At 37.9% G+C, this 12,770-nt stretch overlaps 3 protein-coding genes and 1 long non-coding RNA gene across 5 annotated transcripts; 3 read left to right on the forward strand and 1 right to left on the reverse strand.

Annotated features, from left to right (window-relative positions):
• Positions 1-653: 653 nt before the first annotated feature.
• Positions 654-3,049, forward strand: LOC126612206 (uncharacterized). The gene is made up of 3 exons (XR_007618985.1): positions 654-820; positions 1,127-1,203; positions 2,644-3,049. It is a non-coding gene; the product is annotated as an uncharacterized LOC126612206 (long non-coding RNA).
• A 919-nt stretch (positions 3,050-3,968) lies between these two features.
• On the reverse strand, positions 3,969-5,413 carry LOC126611775 (uncharacterized protein At4g26485-like). The gene is made up of 3 exons (XM_050280138.1): positions 5,266-5,413; positions 4,954-5,158; positions 3,969-4,725 (listed from the first exon to the last, which is right to left on the reverse strand). Exons 1-3 carry the CDS (start codon positions 5,411-5,413, stop codon positions 3,969-3,971), a joined length of 1,110 nt encoding a protein of 369 aa, XP_050136095.1.
• Positions 5,414-6,457: 1,044 nt separating this feature from the next.
• LOC126611525 (uncharacterized membrane protein At3g27390) lies at positions 6,458-10,321 on the forward strand. 2 transcript variants are annotated; one of them, XM_050279828.1, is made up of 10 exons: positions 6,458-6,570; positions 7,220-7,328; positions 7,456-7,648; positions 7,886-8,022; positions 8,114-8,402; positions 8,533-8,639; positions 8,795-8,960; positions 9,052-9,247; positions 9,341-9,581; positions 9,758-10,321. In XM_050279828.1, the coding sequence occupies exons 1-10, from the start codon at positions 6,477-6,479 to the stop codon at positions 10,005-10,007; spliced, it is 1,782 nt and encodes a 593-aa protein (XP_050135785.1). In that variant the 5' UTR covers positions 6,458-6,476; the 3' UTR covers positions 10,008-10,321. The 2 variants fall into 2 exon arrangements, with proteins under 2 accessions (XP_050135785.1, XP_050135786.1); XM_050279829.1 differs by having other exon boundaries at positions 7,931-8,022.
• A 920-nt stretch (positions 10,322-11,241) lies between these two features.
• LOC126611776 (uncharacterized) lies at positions 11,242-12,398 on the forward strand. The gene is made up of 2 exons (XM_050280139.1): positions 11,242-12,091; positions 12,184-12,398. The coding sequence occupies exons 1-2, from the start codon at positions 11,242-11,244 to the stop codon at positions 12,396-12,398; spliced, it is 1,065 nt and encodes a 354-aa protein (XP_050136096.1).
• The last annotated feature ends 372 nt before the right edge of the window (positions 12,399-12,770 follow it).

Raw genomic sequence — 12,770 nt, forward strand, 5'->3', positions numbered from 1 at the left:
TTACATAAAGCAAACTTGCAATTACACTACTTAAACTAACTTAAGATAACATATCATTTCACTTTAACTGATGTGTCACTACTATTATCTATTATAGCCTCCCTCAGTCTCATGTTAGGATTATGTAACATGTTCATAATATATGCAATTTGATTGGAACTAGAGACATGATAAATCACCAACTCTATCTTAAGAACATGCTCATGAATGAAATGGACATCCACCTCGATGTGTGTACTACGACTATGAAAGATGGGACTATGAGCTTAGGCTTGCAAAGATATTTACAGCTCATTACACATAGCCGTGCTACCCTTCACTTCATGGCTGTCAAACCATACTCAAGTATCTTTTTATTTGGCAGGGATATTTGGAGTAGAATTCTCTCTTATTTTTTTTCCCTTCTCTTTCCTCTTTTTCTATTTAAACGGTTACGGTTATGCCGCATTAACATTTTATATTAATTTTTTATAAAAAGAAAAAAACAAAATAAAGAAAGTGAGAGGAGGATATAGAAGAAGAGAGAATCCTAATCCGGAATATTTTTCCACTTCAGGGTTTATCAAAGACAATCTTGTACGAACCCATATGCAAATTTCAAGGCTTCGTTTTCTACTTTAAGGTCTCGTTTGGCATACCATATAAGACATCGGGTAATATTAATAATACGAAATACAGTGAATACCCGCCTCCTTAGTCCTTATACTCTCCAAACCTACGGGGCAATTTAGTCGCTCTCTCCTTCCTCTCCAGGCGCACACTCGTCCTCTCCAGACGCTCTCTCTGCCTCTCGCGCGCTTGCTTTCTCATCTGAATCCAGGTTCGTCTTCTCAGAGGCCTTCTTCTTCTTCGTTTTCCATCCTATCCAGTTCATCTTCTCATTTTTCTTCTTCTTCCCAAGTTCCTCCCTTCCCTCTGATCTTCTATCTCCTCCTATTTTTCTTGCAATTTTCTTTCAATTGATTGAATCTAGTTATTGTTTTCTCTCTAATTATGCAATTGATTATGTAATTTTGTGTTTTAATTAGAACTTTCGAATTTTATGGTTTGCTGTTGGGGTCGAATTTTAGATTTGTTGTTGGGTTTTTCAGCTTGTGTTTTGTGTGATTGTGTGTGTTGTTTGTAGGTGTTGTCATGGCATCTAAACGCATCATGAGGGAGCTCAAGTATTTGCAGAAGACCCCCCTACCTCATGCAGTGCTGGTATTTGCTCCTTTTCCTTGAACTTGTCTTTTTATTAAATTTGGATCCCATATATAAAATTGTATTAGAATTGTAGATGGTAGTTCTAATTGAGGCTAATTAGCGGGGTTTTTTCGATAATTTCAACTGTTTGCAGCTCAGATTTTTAGCCAAAAATTGGCCCCTTTTCATCAATTGAACAGAAAAGAAAAAAACTGAAATTTTGCCCTTTGCTTCATCGATTAGGAAATAAAGATGTAGCAAATTTGTGGATGGTCCATTTGGGAGCGAAACAATCCTCCTTTAATGGTTTAACTGATGTAAAAAAGTGATGGTTAGATATTATCACAATGTAGCTGGTTTTGTATAGGTCTCGTATGCTGGCTCATGCATCTTATGTTTCTCGGGTATATGTATATTTTGATCACTTTACTGAACTTGGCATACATCAATTCATTTCCCTCCAGATTATCCATTCAAGCCTCCAAAGGTACAAATAGAAAAACCGGGTCCTCATGTTTCTATATGTTGTTGTGGTCATGTTCCTCCATACAGTATCATTATTGAAACATGAGCTTTTGTGAGTCATATAATGGGTGAAATGGATACCTGCACATAGTCTTTAGTTATCTATTCATACATGCAGGTGATATATATTTTGGCTACTTGGAAAGCAGCATGCATATCTTTTGTTAAAAGTTGTAGCATGCATATATTTTGGGTACTTGGACAAATTACTTCTTACGGAAAGCAAAGCAGCAGCATGCATATATTTTGGCTATCTGGACAAACTGTTTCTTACTGAAACCAACTTGCATTTGTATATTTTGTGAACTTGGATAAGTGGTTGGATTAATCTATATAACGTAACGACTGTAGTTGTGTTTTGTGAACCTTCTTTTATGTTATTGGAAAATATTTTGAATTTGATGTATGAAATTTACTATTTTTCTTTGTTATTTGAAAATTTATGTGGTTTTGAATAGGTATAAATATGAGAAAAGTTCAACAAACAAACACAGATTTTTCAATTTTTTTTCTTCCCTTTTCTTATCTGGTTCAGTACCAAACACAATATAAATAATACGATCATTAGTTTAATACTGCACCAAACACTCGACTAATTTAGTTAGTACCATCCGATGTCTATTTATCCTATTCGACAAAAATAGTCAATACAGTCTGCCAAACGATGCCTAAGATTTATTAAAGTATAATGTTAGAGATATTAAATTTTTATATCAAATTTGTCAATAATAAAATATAAATACATTAAACAACACTCATTTAATAATTTAATTATCTATAATCATATAATTTGATTTCAAATTTGATAGAAAAAATTTGGTAGTACCTTATCAAAGACACTTCGATGTCTCTGGTTTTTTATCTGGGCTTTTGCTTGTTTTGTGATTTAGGATTCTCTTTCTCATCCGGGTAAGTGCGAAATCTCACTTGCAGGGCTCCAACGGCGATGACAAGCTCAACCACCCACAAGCTCTCTCTTTTTCTCTCATCTATTCCGACTGATTCTCACAGCTCGGGGTCCGATTCTAGCTTTCTTAGGAAATTGTAGTTTTGGTTAATTTACTTTAATCTAGAATTTGAGGATAAATTTGAAAAGAGTTCAAATCTGCAAGGGGACGGCGACCCCAGGAAGACCCACTACACGCTTGGGTCTGTAAGACGAGGTGTCGTGAGAGGCTGTCTCTGTTGGGTCTTAAAAAGATTTCATTACTTTGGAGATGTTTATCTCACAAAGAAAAATGTAATGGAGCGAAATTCCTCCTAGCCACAAGTTTTGTGGTTCTAGATATTTCTACTTGCAAGCCTACTTAAATATTGCAAGAACTCCAAATTTTTTTTAGTATGCATGCCTAATGCACCGACAACCTTTTGCTAGAATTTTCTAGCACATTTTATGAGTTTTCTATGGGCTGGATAATCTTCTTGGGCCAGGAACAAGATTACATTTCAACAGTCTTAAGGGCGGCACTTGAGTATAGGAGCTTGCATGAAATAGCGGAAAGGGAGGAGAAGGAGAAGGAGGAGGGTTTTGATAGGGTGTGATTAGGAGACCGTGACGAAGGTGTTATTGGAATGTAGAAAGTTTCATTAAACATCACTATTCATTTGCATGTTTTAGAAAAAAAGAAAAGCAAAGAAAAGAAAAAGTAGCATTTAGTTGCTTCGGCCTTTCTGCTTTTATTCACAACTTCCAAAATAATGAACTTAGTTTAATTTCACCAAACACCTTAAACACAAACAATTATAAAATAAGATGTTTTTTTCTTAAGCAAAACAGCCTTAAACCAGTACTAAATGTAATATATTGCAATCCTCCTATATGGCATTTAAAAATAGTTCAATCGTAACAAATCCTAAGCAGTTCATCCTGTTCACTGTTTGTATGCTTAATCTGCAGATAATCATCGAAGATTTTTCTAGGTTGGATACTGGCTGTTAAATGCGATTAATTCTAAAATTCTAAAGTTACAGTTGATAATCATCAAGAAATTAGATAGAATTTAGTCCTGAAAAGGATAGAAAGAAAACAACAAATAATAAAACACACAATTACCTAATGCATGTTGAATATGATGATCAAAGTATTAAGGAGCGTAACAAGAAAACTTGACTACTTGACAATAGTCACTAACATCAGTGGTACAAAACGAGTTGGAACAAAAAAAGCCATATGAGGGGCTAATGCCCATCATAGTTAGTAGTATACGGAACGGGTATAGTACGTGAATACACGAACGTGTATTTTTGTGCAGCTAAAGTCAATTGCAACTGAAAGCTAGTACGGGTATTGGGACAAGGACAGAATACGCATACCAGCCTCCAAGGATTGAGCAGCAGCCGTTGTCATCATCTACTTGGCGTGAAGGAGGTGGGGTTGGGGGAGCTGGAGGGTCATCATCATCTTGGCAGGAAGGAGGTAAGGGTGGAGAAATTCTTTCCTCCGGAACCTGGAGGCAGTGGGCCATGGAGTGGTGTGAGGGCGGGTTGGGATCATTACATGGGCTAGTGGTGGGTCTCAAAACAAGAGGTGGTGGGTCATGTGGGGGGTTTTGTGTCTTAGGTTCGCACCGGCTCGTGGTCTGGATGCCAGACCTAAGAATCTCTCGTAAGGGTGGTCTTGGAGGAGCTGGAGGACAAATGTAACCCTGATAGCCAGGTGGTGAAGGGACATCACTAACAATGCTGGTTGTCGAATTACAAACAGAAATTTCAGAACTCGCATGTTTGAGAGAGAATTTGGAGGTGTAACATTCCTTGTTTGTTAGAGGAAACGTTTTGTTGCTCTGGATGCCGCCACCTCTCTTATTGTGGTAGCCAGGGTAGTCCGATTTGTCGAACCACACTTTCTCTTTCAAAAACAGGCCTGCTTTCTCAGCAAGCTCCTTCAACTTCCATTGATCATACGGGTAGTCTACCCTGTGTGAAACATGAATTTCACCACCTTTGCTGAGCATCCCGCGGGCGCTTTTGAAAAACGCTTTTAACAAATGTCTGTGCAATCTAGCTCCATTGAAGCTCCAAATTAATCACTTATGATAAAGAAATCCAGTAACTAATAGTTATAATATGGATAGAGATTAGAGAGAGATTAAAGGATCAGCATTATGCTATATAACTGCCCCTGCAGCCTCACCATTGCATAAACATTAATCAGTTTTGTTTTTTTTGGTTACACAGGCATCACTGGAGAGCATGTCGGAACAAGGCATGGTACAAAAGATGAAGGCAAATTTTGTCACTTACTCTATAAGCTCCTCGTCGGTTTCGATTAGCCGATGGTAATGACCTGCATGAGGAAAGTTGAATATGATAACATCAAATTTCATAGACTTCAGTGTGGGATGACGGTCCATGACATATACATTGACTTCATACAACACCAAGCACCCTCTTCTCTCCAACTCCTCCAAATGTGCCTCACTGCTGAAATGCTCAGTCAATATAGTATCTGAAAGTTTTCAAGAAAATTAATTAATTCATGTAAAACAAATTTAAAAAGATGAAGGTAACGGCTTTCTGTTTGTTACGTGCATCCAAGGAGTCCATATATTTTACCTTCGGATTCGAGAGTCGTAGCAACCATGTTCGCGGCGGAGCGAAATGCTCTAGCCAAACAGGCAGAAAATGAGAAGTCTCCCTCACCAACCAAGAGTATTTTGTGAGAGCTAGAGTAGTGTCCTATCCATCTTTGTTTCTTACCCATGCTTGATTTTTGCTCAACTTCCTTTAAAAATTATATGCTTTCTCTTTGAACCATTTCACTTACTCTCTTAAAGGTGATAACAGAGACAGAGGAAGAGTTTATTGTTAGAATTCCCTCCTCATGAAATTAAATGCCCATCTTTAACGTGCAGCTGTCTAAGAAGCAAAATCCTTGGACAAAGAAAGGTCTTTCCAGTTTTCAAGAACTGAGTAAATGTAAAGCAGCCCAATATTGATCGCTTTGTCTATCCCCTTCCATAGTTTTCTACAGGGGAGTTGATTATGAATATTTATATGTTGGTTAGCCTGTAGCTCTTCGACAGAAGGTTAGTAACAGAAAAATAGTGAGTTCATCCAAGAGTTTGTGAGTGCTCTTCAGTCAGTCAACCTCTTGAGTCAGTAACAACTTAAGAGAGAGGGAGTTTTGAATCTAGAACGCATAAGTGGAAACTAAAGACCTTATCCACTAGGAGATTAGATTATATGCAACGATCTAGTACATTTCTCTCCACTTGTAAATGATAGATGATAAGTTTGAGTCTCATAAATAACAAGTTCAATTCCAATTATTTTTCAAACCTTTTTTTTTACTATAAAAAATATCCCACCATATATTTATGACAAACTAATCTCTTGATATAGTTTTTTTTTTTTTTTTTTAAGAAATCTCTCGATATAATTTGGTACCGCATAAAACGGTAAACTTGCCTTTCAAGTAAAAACGGTATGCCAAAACTTTTGCCTTTCAGTAGAGATAGTTGGCTTTGGGCTTGCAGGTCATTTGGCCCTTTTGGGGGCTCTTCCTTTTCGTTCCCGCCGAACGCGTGACGATACCCCAAGAAAGCGGTGTCGCGTGTCGTTGTCTCAACGCTCTCCCTCACGAACCCGTCGTTTGCCACGTGCCCGCCTCACATCCCCTTTGTCCCGCCACGTAACGCCTCCTTACCTGCACTCCGTCAAATCAAATACCATTTCTCTCACTCTCTCTCTCTCTCTCTCTCTCTCTCTCTCTCGCTTTATTAAATTCAATTTTTTTTGCCAAAAGTTATTACTTAGATCGTGCAATGGAGGTTCCTGTGCATTTTGTGGGGAAGCTATGGAGTTTCATCTCCTTTCTGCCCTTCTTTTTCTTGCTCTTCATCCTTGGCCTTGTCAAAGGTAATTAACCACACATAGTTATTGCTAATCACTGTGTTTACATCTGCTATGAACGATATGTACATATTAGTCAATATATGTCTATGCATACTGAACACAAATTATATATCTACTTTATGTCCATGATTGCATGCATATACATAAATATAGAATCTGTTTCTTCCCATACCAATACTTGGTCAATAATATTGTTATTATTGATACTTTGATCTATTTTTTAATTAAAACAACAATTTCACCTTTTCTTTTTAAACCTTTATTCTTTCCCTCCCCCACCCCACCCACACCAGGCCTCACCCACACCCTCACCAGTAGGCTATTCCTAGTGGTTTAACAACAATTTCACTTTTAATCTAGCATTACGTTCATTCTATGACCTATAAGTTATATTACTGATATTGTTGATATTTTAACCGTTGGAGTGTGTTAGCATATTGTTGATGTTGTTGATAAATTGAACTATTCTTTTTAGAAGTGTAGTTCAACTTGACAAGAAAAATCCTATCAATGAATGTATATGGTATGGATGCAAGGGGATGGATGGAGTTGATTGGATGGGTTTGCCAATTTATAGGTGATATATATATATATATATATATATATGTGTGTGTGTGTGTAAATTAGTAACAGTGTAGGTTTTGCTTGGCAGCTGCAATCATTGGGCCAGTGGCGGCGGGAATTATCGTGATTGGAAATTTATCTGTAATTGCTGGCCTTTGGATAGCTCATTTCATCTGGACTTACTACTGTGTAGCAAAGTATGCTTACCTTGTACTAATCTTTATGATTATGAACCGACATTATAAATGTTTTTATCGTTCTTCATACCATTTGCCTTGACATTTCCAAATTTTCATAGCCCTACTGTTTCCCTAATTATTTCAGGAGCAAGAGGCTTGGGCTTGTGTTGAAGATCCTTGTGCTGTTATTGCTGCCATTGCCTCTTGTCCTTTGGCCGGTCCTCGGAGTTGTTGGAAGTGTTTTAGGTGGGATCGGATATGGGTTTTTTGCTCCCCTTCTTGCAACATTTGAGGCTGTTGGCGAGAATATAACCGACAAGTTCTATCATTGCTTTGTTGTATGTCTCCTTTCTCCTTGGATTTTTTTTTTTTTTTTTGGTAAATGGTTTTTTGTTTTATTTTTGATAATGTATTCGGAGGGGCCATTTGAACAATAATAACATCCAGCGCTATGGGGGATTTTCATGATTTGTATCAAATGCATGTCCCTAACAAATTGTTTGTATGGAGCTTTCATTATCGATTATAGTAAGGTCGTAGCAATTCATGTTGGCAGCTTATGTTTTGTGTACTAGGATGGTTCTTGGTCGACAATCAAAGGAAGCTTCGTGGTTGTGCAGGATCTCACAGATTTCTGCTTCCACTCTTACTTCTCCTTCATGGATGAGCTAATTGAGCAGATACCTGCGGATGAAAAGCCTTTGGATATCGAGTGAGAAACTTTACTTTTTAAACTCGTCAATTACTTGTTAAAAGAAATTACATAGACGGACATTCTGAAAAATTTTGGTTTCACTTGGTAGGTTATTGAAATTGCCAGCTTCTTTGTTGGTGAGTCTGATTGGAGTGCCGGTGGATGTGCCTTTGATTACAGTGGTTGCCCTATGGAAAAGTCCATACATGTTGTTCAGAGGATGGAAGAGGTTATTTGAAGACTTGATAGGCAGAGAAGGACCATTCTTGGAAACAGTATGTCTACCATTTGCTGGTCTTGCCATTATCCTATGGCCCTTGGCAGTTGTGGGAGCCGTGGTAGCTTCTTTCATCTCTAGCTTCTTTTTGGGACTATATAGTGGCGCTATTGCTTATCAGGTAGGCCGATTAGTTGCCTCTTATGATAATTTTGTTGTGTTTGGGCATACTATTGGAACTTCTTAGTATGTGGATAGGTTCATTTTTCGTAGGAAAGAAGTTTTCCTTAATATGATGTGTGATTTTTCAGGAAGACTCGATCCACCTTGGACTTGCTTTCATAATTTCTGTGGTTTCACTGTTCGATGAATATGTGAACGAACTACTCTATTTGAGAGTAGGGTCTTGCTTTCCAAGGTACATCAGGGATCCCCGTCCTTCTTGTAGACTTCATATGAATGATTGCCCTAGTGAAATGTTTTGTCCAAAAATAAGGAATTTTACTTTCCATTAGGCCATTACAGCTTAAAGTCTTTTAATTTGATCATGAGACATATATCTGTGACAGCTAGGCCAATATACCGTAGAAATATGAGTTCTCGCCCGGAGGGGAAAAAGTATGGTAACAACGAGAAAAATGATTTGGAGAATGGTGGAGAAGGCTCATATAAATCAAAACTTGTCGCACAACGATCAAGAACATGGAAGCAGGCAATTCAACGTTATAAACCAATCCAGGTAAGGAGTTGCCAAAATACAAATGTAATCAACATGGACTCGAGTTTATCTGTCATTTTTATGTGACAAAATATTTTTGTTATTGTCAAAGGTGTGGGGCTGGCTGTTTAAATCTTGTGAGATTAATGGCCGGATATTCCTCCGCGATGGTCTGATAGATGTTAAGGACATAGAAGAATGCCTTATAAAAGGAAATTGTAAGAAGTTGGGGATCAAACTACCTGCTTGGTCTGTGATGGAGTGTCTTCTTGCATCAGCGAAGTCGAACTCGTCTGGGTTGGTCATATGTATGCTATCTGACTTAGATCTTTTATTCTTTGCTTAATGGATATATGTTACCTTGAGCTTAATCACAGTTAATTCTAATTTGAATCCCATAGCTGATGATGTAGAGTTGACGAAGGCAAATGGACCGAGGGACAAAGTGTTCGAGTGGTTCATCGGACCTTTGTTGGTCATGAAAGAGCAACTAAAGAATCTCCAATTGGAAGCGAACGAGGAAATGAGTCTCAGATACGTGTTTATGAAATCCAGAAATGATACACCATGGGAATGGGACGATACAGAGTTTCCATCGGGAGACCATGTCAGACGGGCGCAGTTGCAAGCCATATTTAGGAGGTGCGCACATTCATTTCATTATATAAATTGCTCTAGCCCCGATTGTGTTAGATATTCAGATCATCATGTCATTAACGTTGATCATTCTCGTGCGCATGATCAAGTCCGTGCTTGTTTTCTTTAGTTGTACGCTACCTCAGAAGCAAATAAAACTTTGACAAGCTGTTTTGTATCAGATTGCAGGGGCTTGTAGCGTCGATGTCAAGGATACCAACTTTCAGACGGCGGTTCAAGAACTTGGTGAAAGTGCTGTATATAGAAGCGGTTCAGGCTGCTGCTTCAGACAGCCATATAGGAGGAATCTTAAACCCCGGTAAGGGTGCCAGTAGCGTCATTGGAAGCAAGGATAGAAGAGATGGTGAAACTATGGACAGAGGCCGGAACTATACATGCGACAACGGGTCATATGGGATAATGGGAGTGTAGTATGAATGAGTTCTTTTTCAAACTACCCTTCCATAGAAATGGAAGCTTAGCATGCCTAATGACTCTCTATTTCGAGTTAAATTTTAGCTAAAAAGACGGAAAGTTAGTTTAGGATCTCGCTACAAAATTTTAACTTCAACCATATTCTAATTTAGGGAGTAGTGATAATTCTGAGCCAATAGGAATATTTTAAATATTGTTAAATTGTAATAAATAACGATAGGAGCTCATTGTCATTCCTCACTCTTTAGATTCAGTAGCTCCTAGGGGTTTTTCGATTTTCAGATCATAATACATTCAATTCGGTTTTTTCAGCTTCGGTTTAGTTTTTTCGAACCCACTCCTACCATCTACTCATGTTTTTAAAGAGGGTAATGTTAGGAAAACTAAATTTGAAGTTAAATTTTCAAACTAAAAAATGTGTTAGCAATAGGAATGAACATGTTTAATAACGTTTATATAATAAATTAATCATCAACTTTCATGTTCTTGTTGCAGTCTTAGTAGATTAGGAATGTGATTGTGTAAATCCTAGTATATCTTGAAATATCTCTTATATTCCTATTAGGGAGTTGATTACCTGTTAAAGAGTTGTAATCCTAAAAGGGTAAGGAATTAACCTTTCATACTACTATAAATAAAGACATAATGGGGTGGAATAGAACATACCTCACAATTACACATCTATCTCTTCTTCTCTCTATATTGCACATTCTCTCTCTATATGACCTCCATAATTGTTCAGTAATTATGCATACACCACATTATCAGTGTTGAATTATAAGTTATGAGCTGATAGGATGAATTTTATGGTTTAAATGGTGTATCCACTTGTGCTTAGAATGCCAAGTGTAAAGTTTTGATTTGTAAAGGCCATGAGAGCCATGTGAATTTCCTTTGATTTGATTACTTGTTAGATGTGTGGCTATGATCTAATCTAGGAGAGAGAACAGATCCAACTGTCCCTAACAGTCATTTTCTTTACCTCACGACCGGTGTGAGAAAGAAAGATATATATCAGAAATCTAAGAAAGCACCTCTACAACTTGTAAAAGGAGAGAAGAAACCATTTTCTCAATTTTATCAACTTTTTTGAATCCATTCAACATAAGAATAATCACAAGTTTGATTCAATCTAACATGGCCTCAGAGCCAGGTTGCGATTAGAACTGGGCGTGCACTGTGAATTCAAACATCACCGGCGTTGGGTTTTCTGGGTTCGCATAAGCTTGCGATGGCTGGATTTGGGAGTGCTGAAGTGAGGACTCCGATTTTCTCCGATGAGAACTACGAGTTCTGGAGAATCAAAATGGTCACCATTTTCAAGTCACACGGACTATGGAATTTGGTGGAAAAAAGGATTACGACTCCCGATTCGAAGAAGACGAAGGCGAAGACTGATGAAGATACAGACGCTGATGGTGACGATGAAGAGAAAATGGCTACAATCTTCATGAAAGATGCAAAAGCTCTCAACATCATTCAAAGCGCAGTCTCCGATCAGATTTTCCCTCGAATCACAAACGCAGACTTAGCAAAAGTGGCGTGGGATCTGTTATATGGTGAATATCATGATGGGGAGCAGGTAAGGTCTGTGAAACTTCAAAATCTTAGACGAGAATTTGAATACACTAGAATGCGTGATGATGAATCCTTGTCTGGACATCTTACTCATATAAATGATCTGATTAATCAAATGAAGACGTTTGGTGAAACTCTTTCAAATGAGAGATTAGTTCAGAAGGTGTTAATTAGTCTCACTAAGATGTATGATCCTATATGTTTAGTGATAGAAAACACCAAATGTTGGGAATCTGTTGAGCTGCAAGATGTACTAGCTATATTGAAGAGTCAAGAGCAGAGGTTTGATTTGCACTCATCTGATGCAACTGAGAGAGCATTTTCTTCTCTTACTGTTAATCCAAAAGGACAGAATCGAGGGTATGCTCAATCTAGTACATTTAAGCCACAAAGAAATTATAATCAGAAGGGTAAGAAGTGGGACTCAAAACCTAAGTTTCAGCAAAAGCCATTTGTTAATGCTGCACAAAATGTTACTTCTGCTCAAATCATGAGTCAAGAGGGTACAAAACCTTAGTGCAAGGTGTGCTCCAAATTAGGTATAAGGGGAAATCTAAGTGTTATAACTGTGATAGATTTGGGCACTGGGCCAAAGAATGTACTGTTGGAAAAGCTGTTCAGAAAGCAAACTGTGCAAATCAAATGGAAGTGACTGGAAACTTATTATATGCAAATTGTGTTGTTGCTGAATCAAAAGTTAATGGGGAATGGTATATTGACAGTGGCTGCAACAACCATATGACAGGGAATGTTGATCTCCTTGTTGATGTGAAGACCGATGTTGCAGGGAAAGTTCAAATGCCAACATGAGTGTTCGTGAATGTGGCAGGAATGGGATCACTAGCAATTGAAACTAATAAAGGGAGGAAATACATCAAAGAAGTCATGTACTTACTTGGTTTAAAGGAGAATCTACTGAGTGTGGGACAAATGGATGAGCACGGATATTATCTTGTGTTTGGTGGAAGTATGTGCAGTATTTTTGATGATCCTTCTCTGGAATGTCAAATTATCAGTGTGAAAATGAAAGGAAACAAGTGCTATCCTTTATCTCTTAGGCCCGAGAACCAACTTGTGTTGAAGACTAGTTTTGCTCACTGTACTTGGACTTGGCACAGAAGATTAGGCCACTTAAGTTTTGGTGGAATTAAACAGTTGAAGGATAAAGACATGGTTCATGGT

Source organism: Malus sylvestris, chromosome 17 (assembly GCF_916048215.2).
Source record: "Malus sylvestris chromosome 17, drMalSylv7.2, whole genome shotgun sequence".
Lineage (NCBI taxonomy): Eukaryota > Viridiplantae > Streptophyta > Magnoliopsida > Rosales > Rosaceae > Malus > Malus sylvestris.

Coding starts and splice junctions, on each gene's coding strand:
- LOC126611775 (XM_050280138.1), bottom strand. CDS start 5,413: ATGGGTAAGAAACAAAGATGGATAGGACACTACTCTAGCTCTCACAAA. Junction 5,159..5,265: donor TACGACTCTCGAATCCGAAG/GTAAAATATATG, acceptor GAAAACTTTCAG/ATACTATATTGACTGAGCAT. Junction 4,726..4,953: donor ACCGACGAGGAGCTTATAGA/GTAAGTGACAAA, acceptor ATTAATTTGGAG/CTTCAATGGAGCTAGATTGC.
- LOC126611525 (XM_050279828.1), top strand. CDS start 6,477: ATGGAGGTTCCTGTGCATTTTGTGGGGAAGCTATGGAGTTTCATCTCC. Junction 6,571..7,219: donor CATCCTTGGCCTTGTCAAAG/GTAATTAACCAC, acceptor TTTGCTTGGCAG/CTGCAATCATTGGGCCAGTG. Junction 9,582..9,757: donor TTGCAAGCCATATTTAGGAG/GTGCGCACATTC, acceptor GTTTTGTATCAG/ATTGCAGGGGCTTGTAGCGT.
- LOC126611776 (XM_050280139.1), top strand. CDS start 11,242: ATGGCTGGATTTGGGAGTGCTGAAGTGAGGACTCCGATTTTCTCCGAT. Junction 12,092..12,183: donor TCAAATCATGAGTCAAGAGG/GTACAAAACCTT, acceptor ACTGGGCCAAAG/AATGTACTGTTGGAAAAGCT.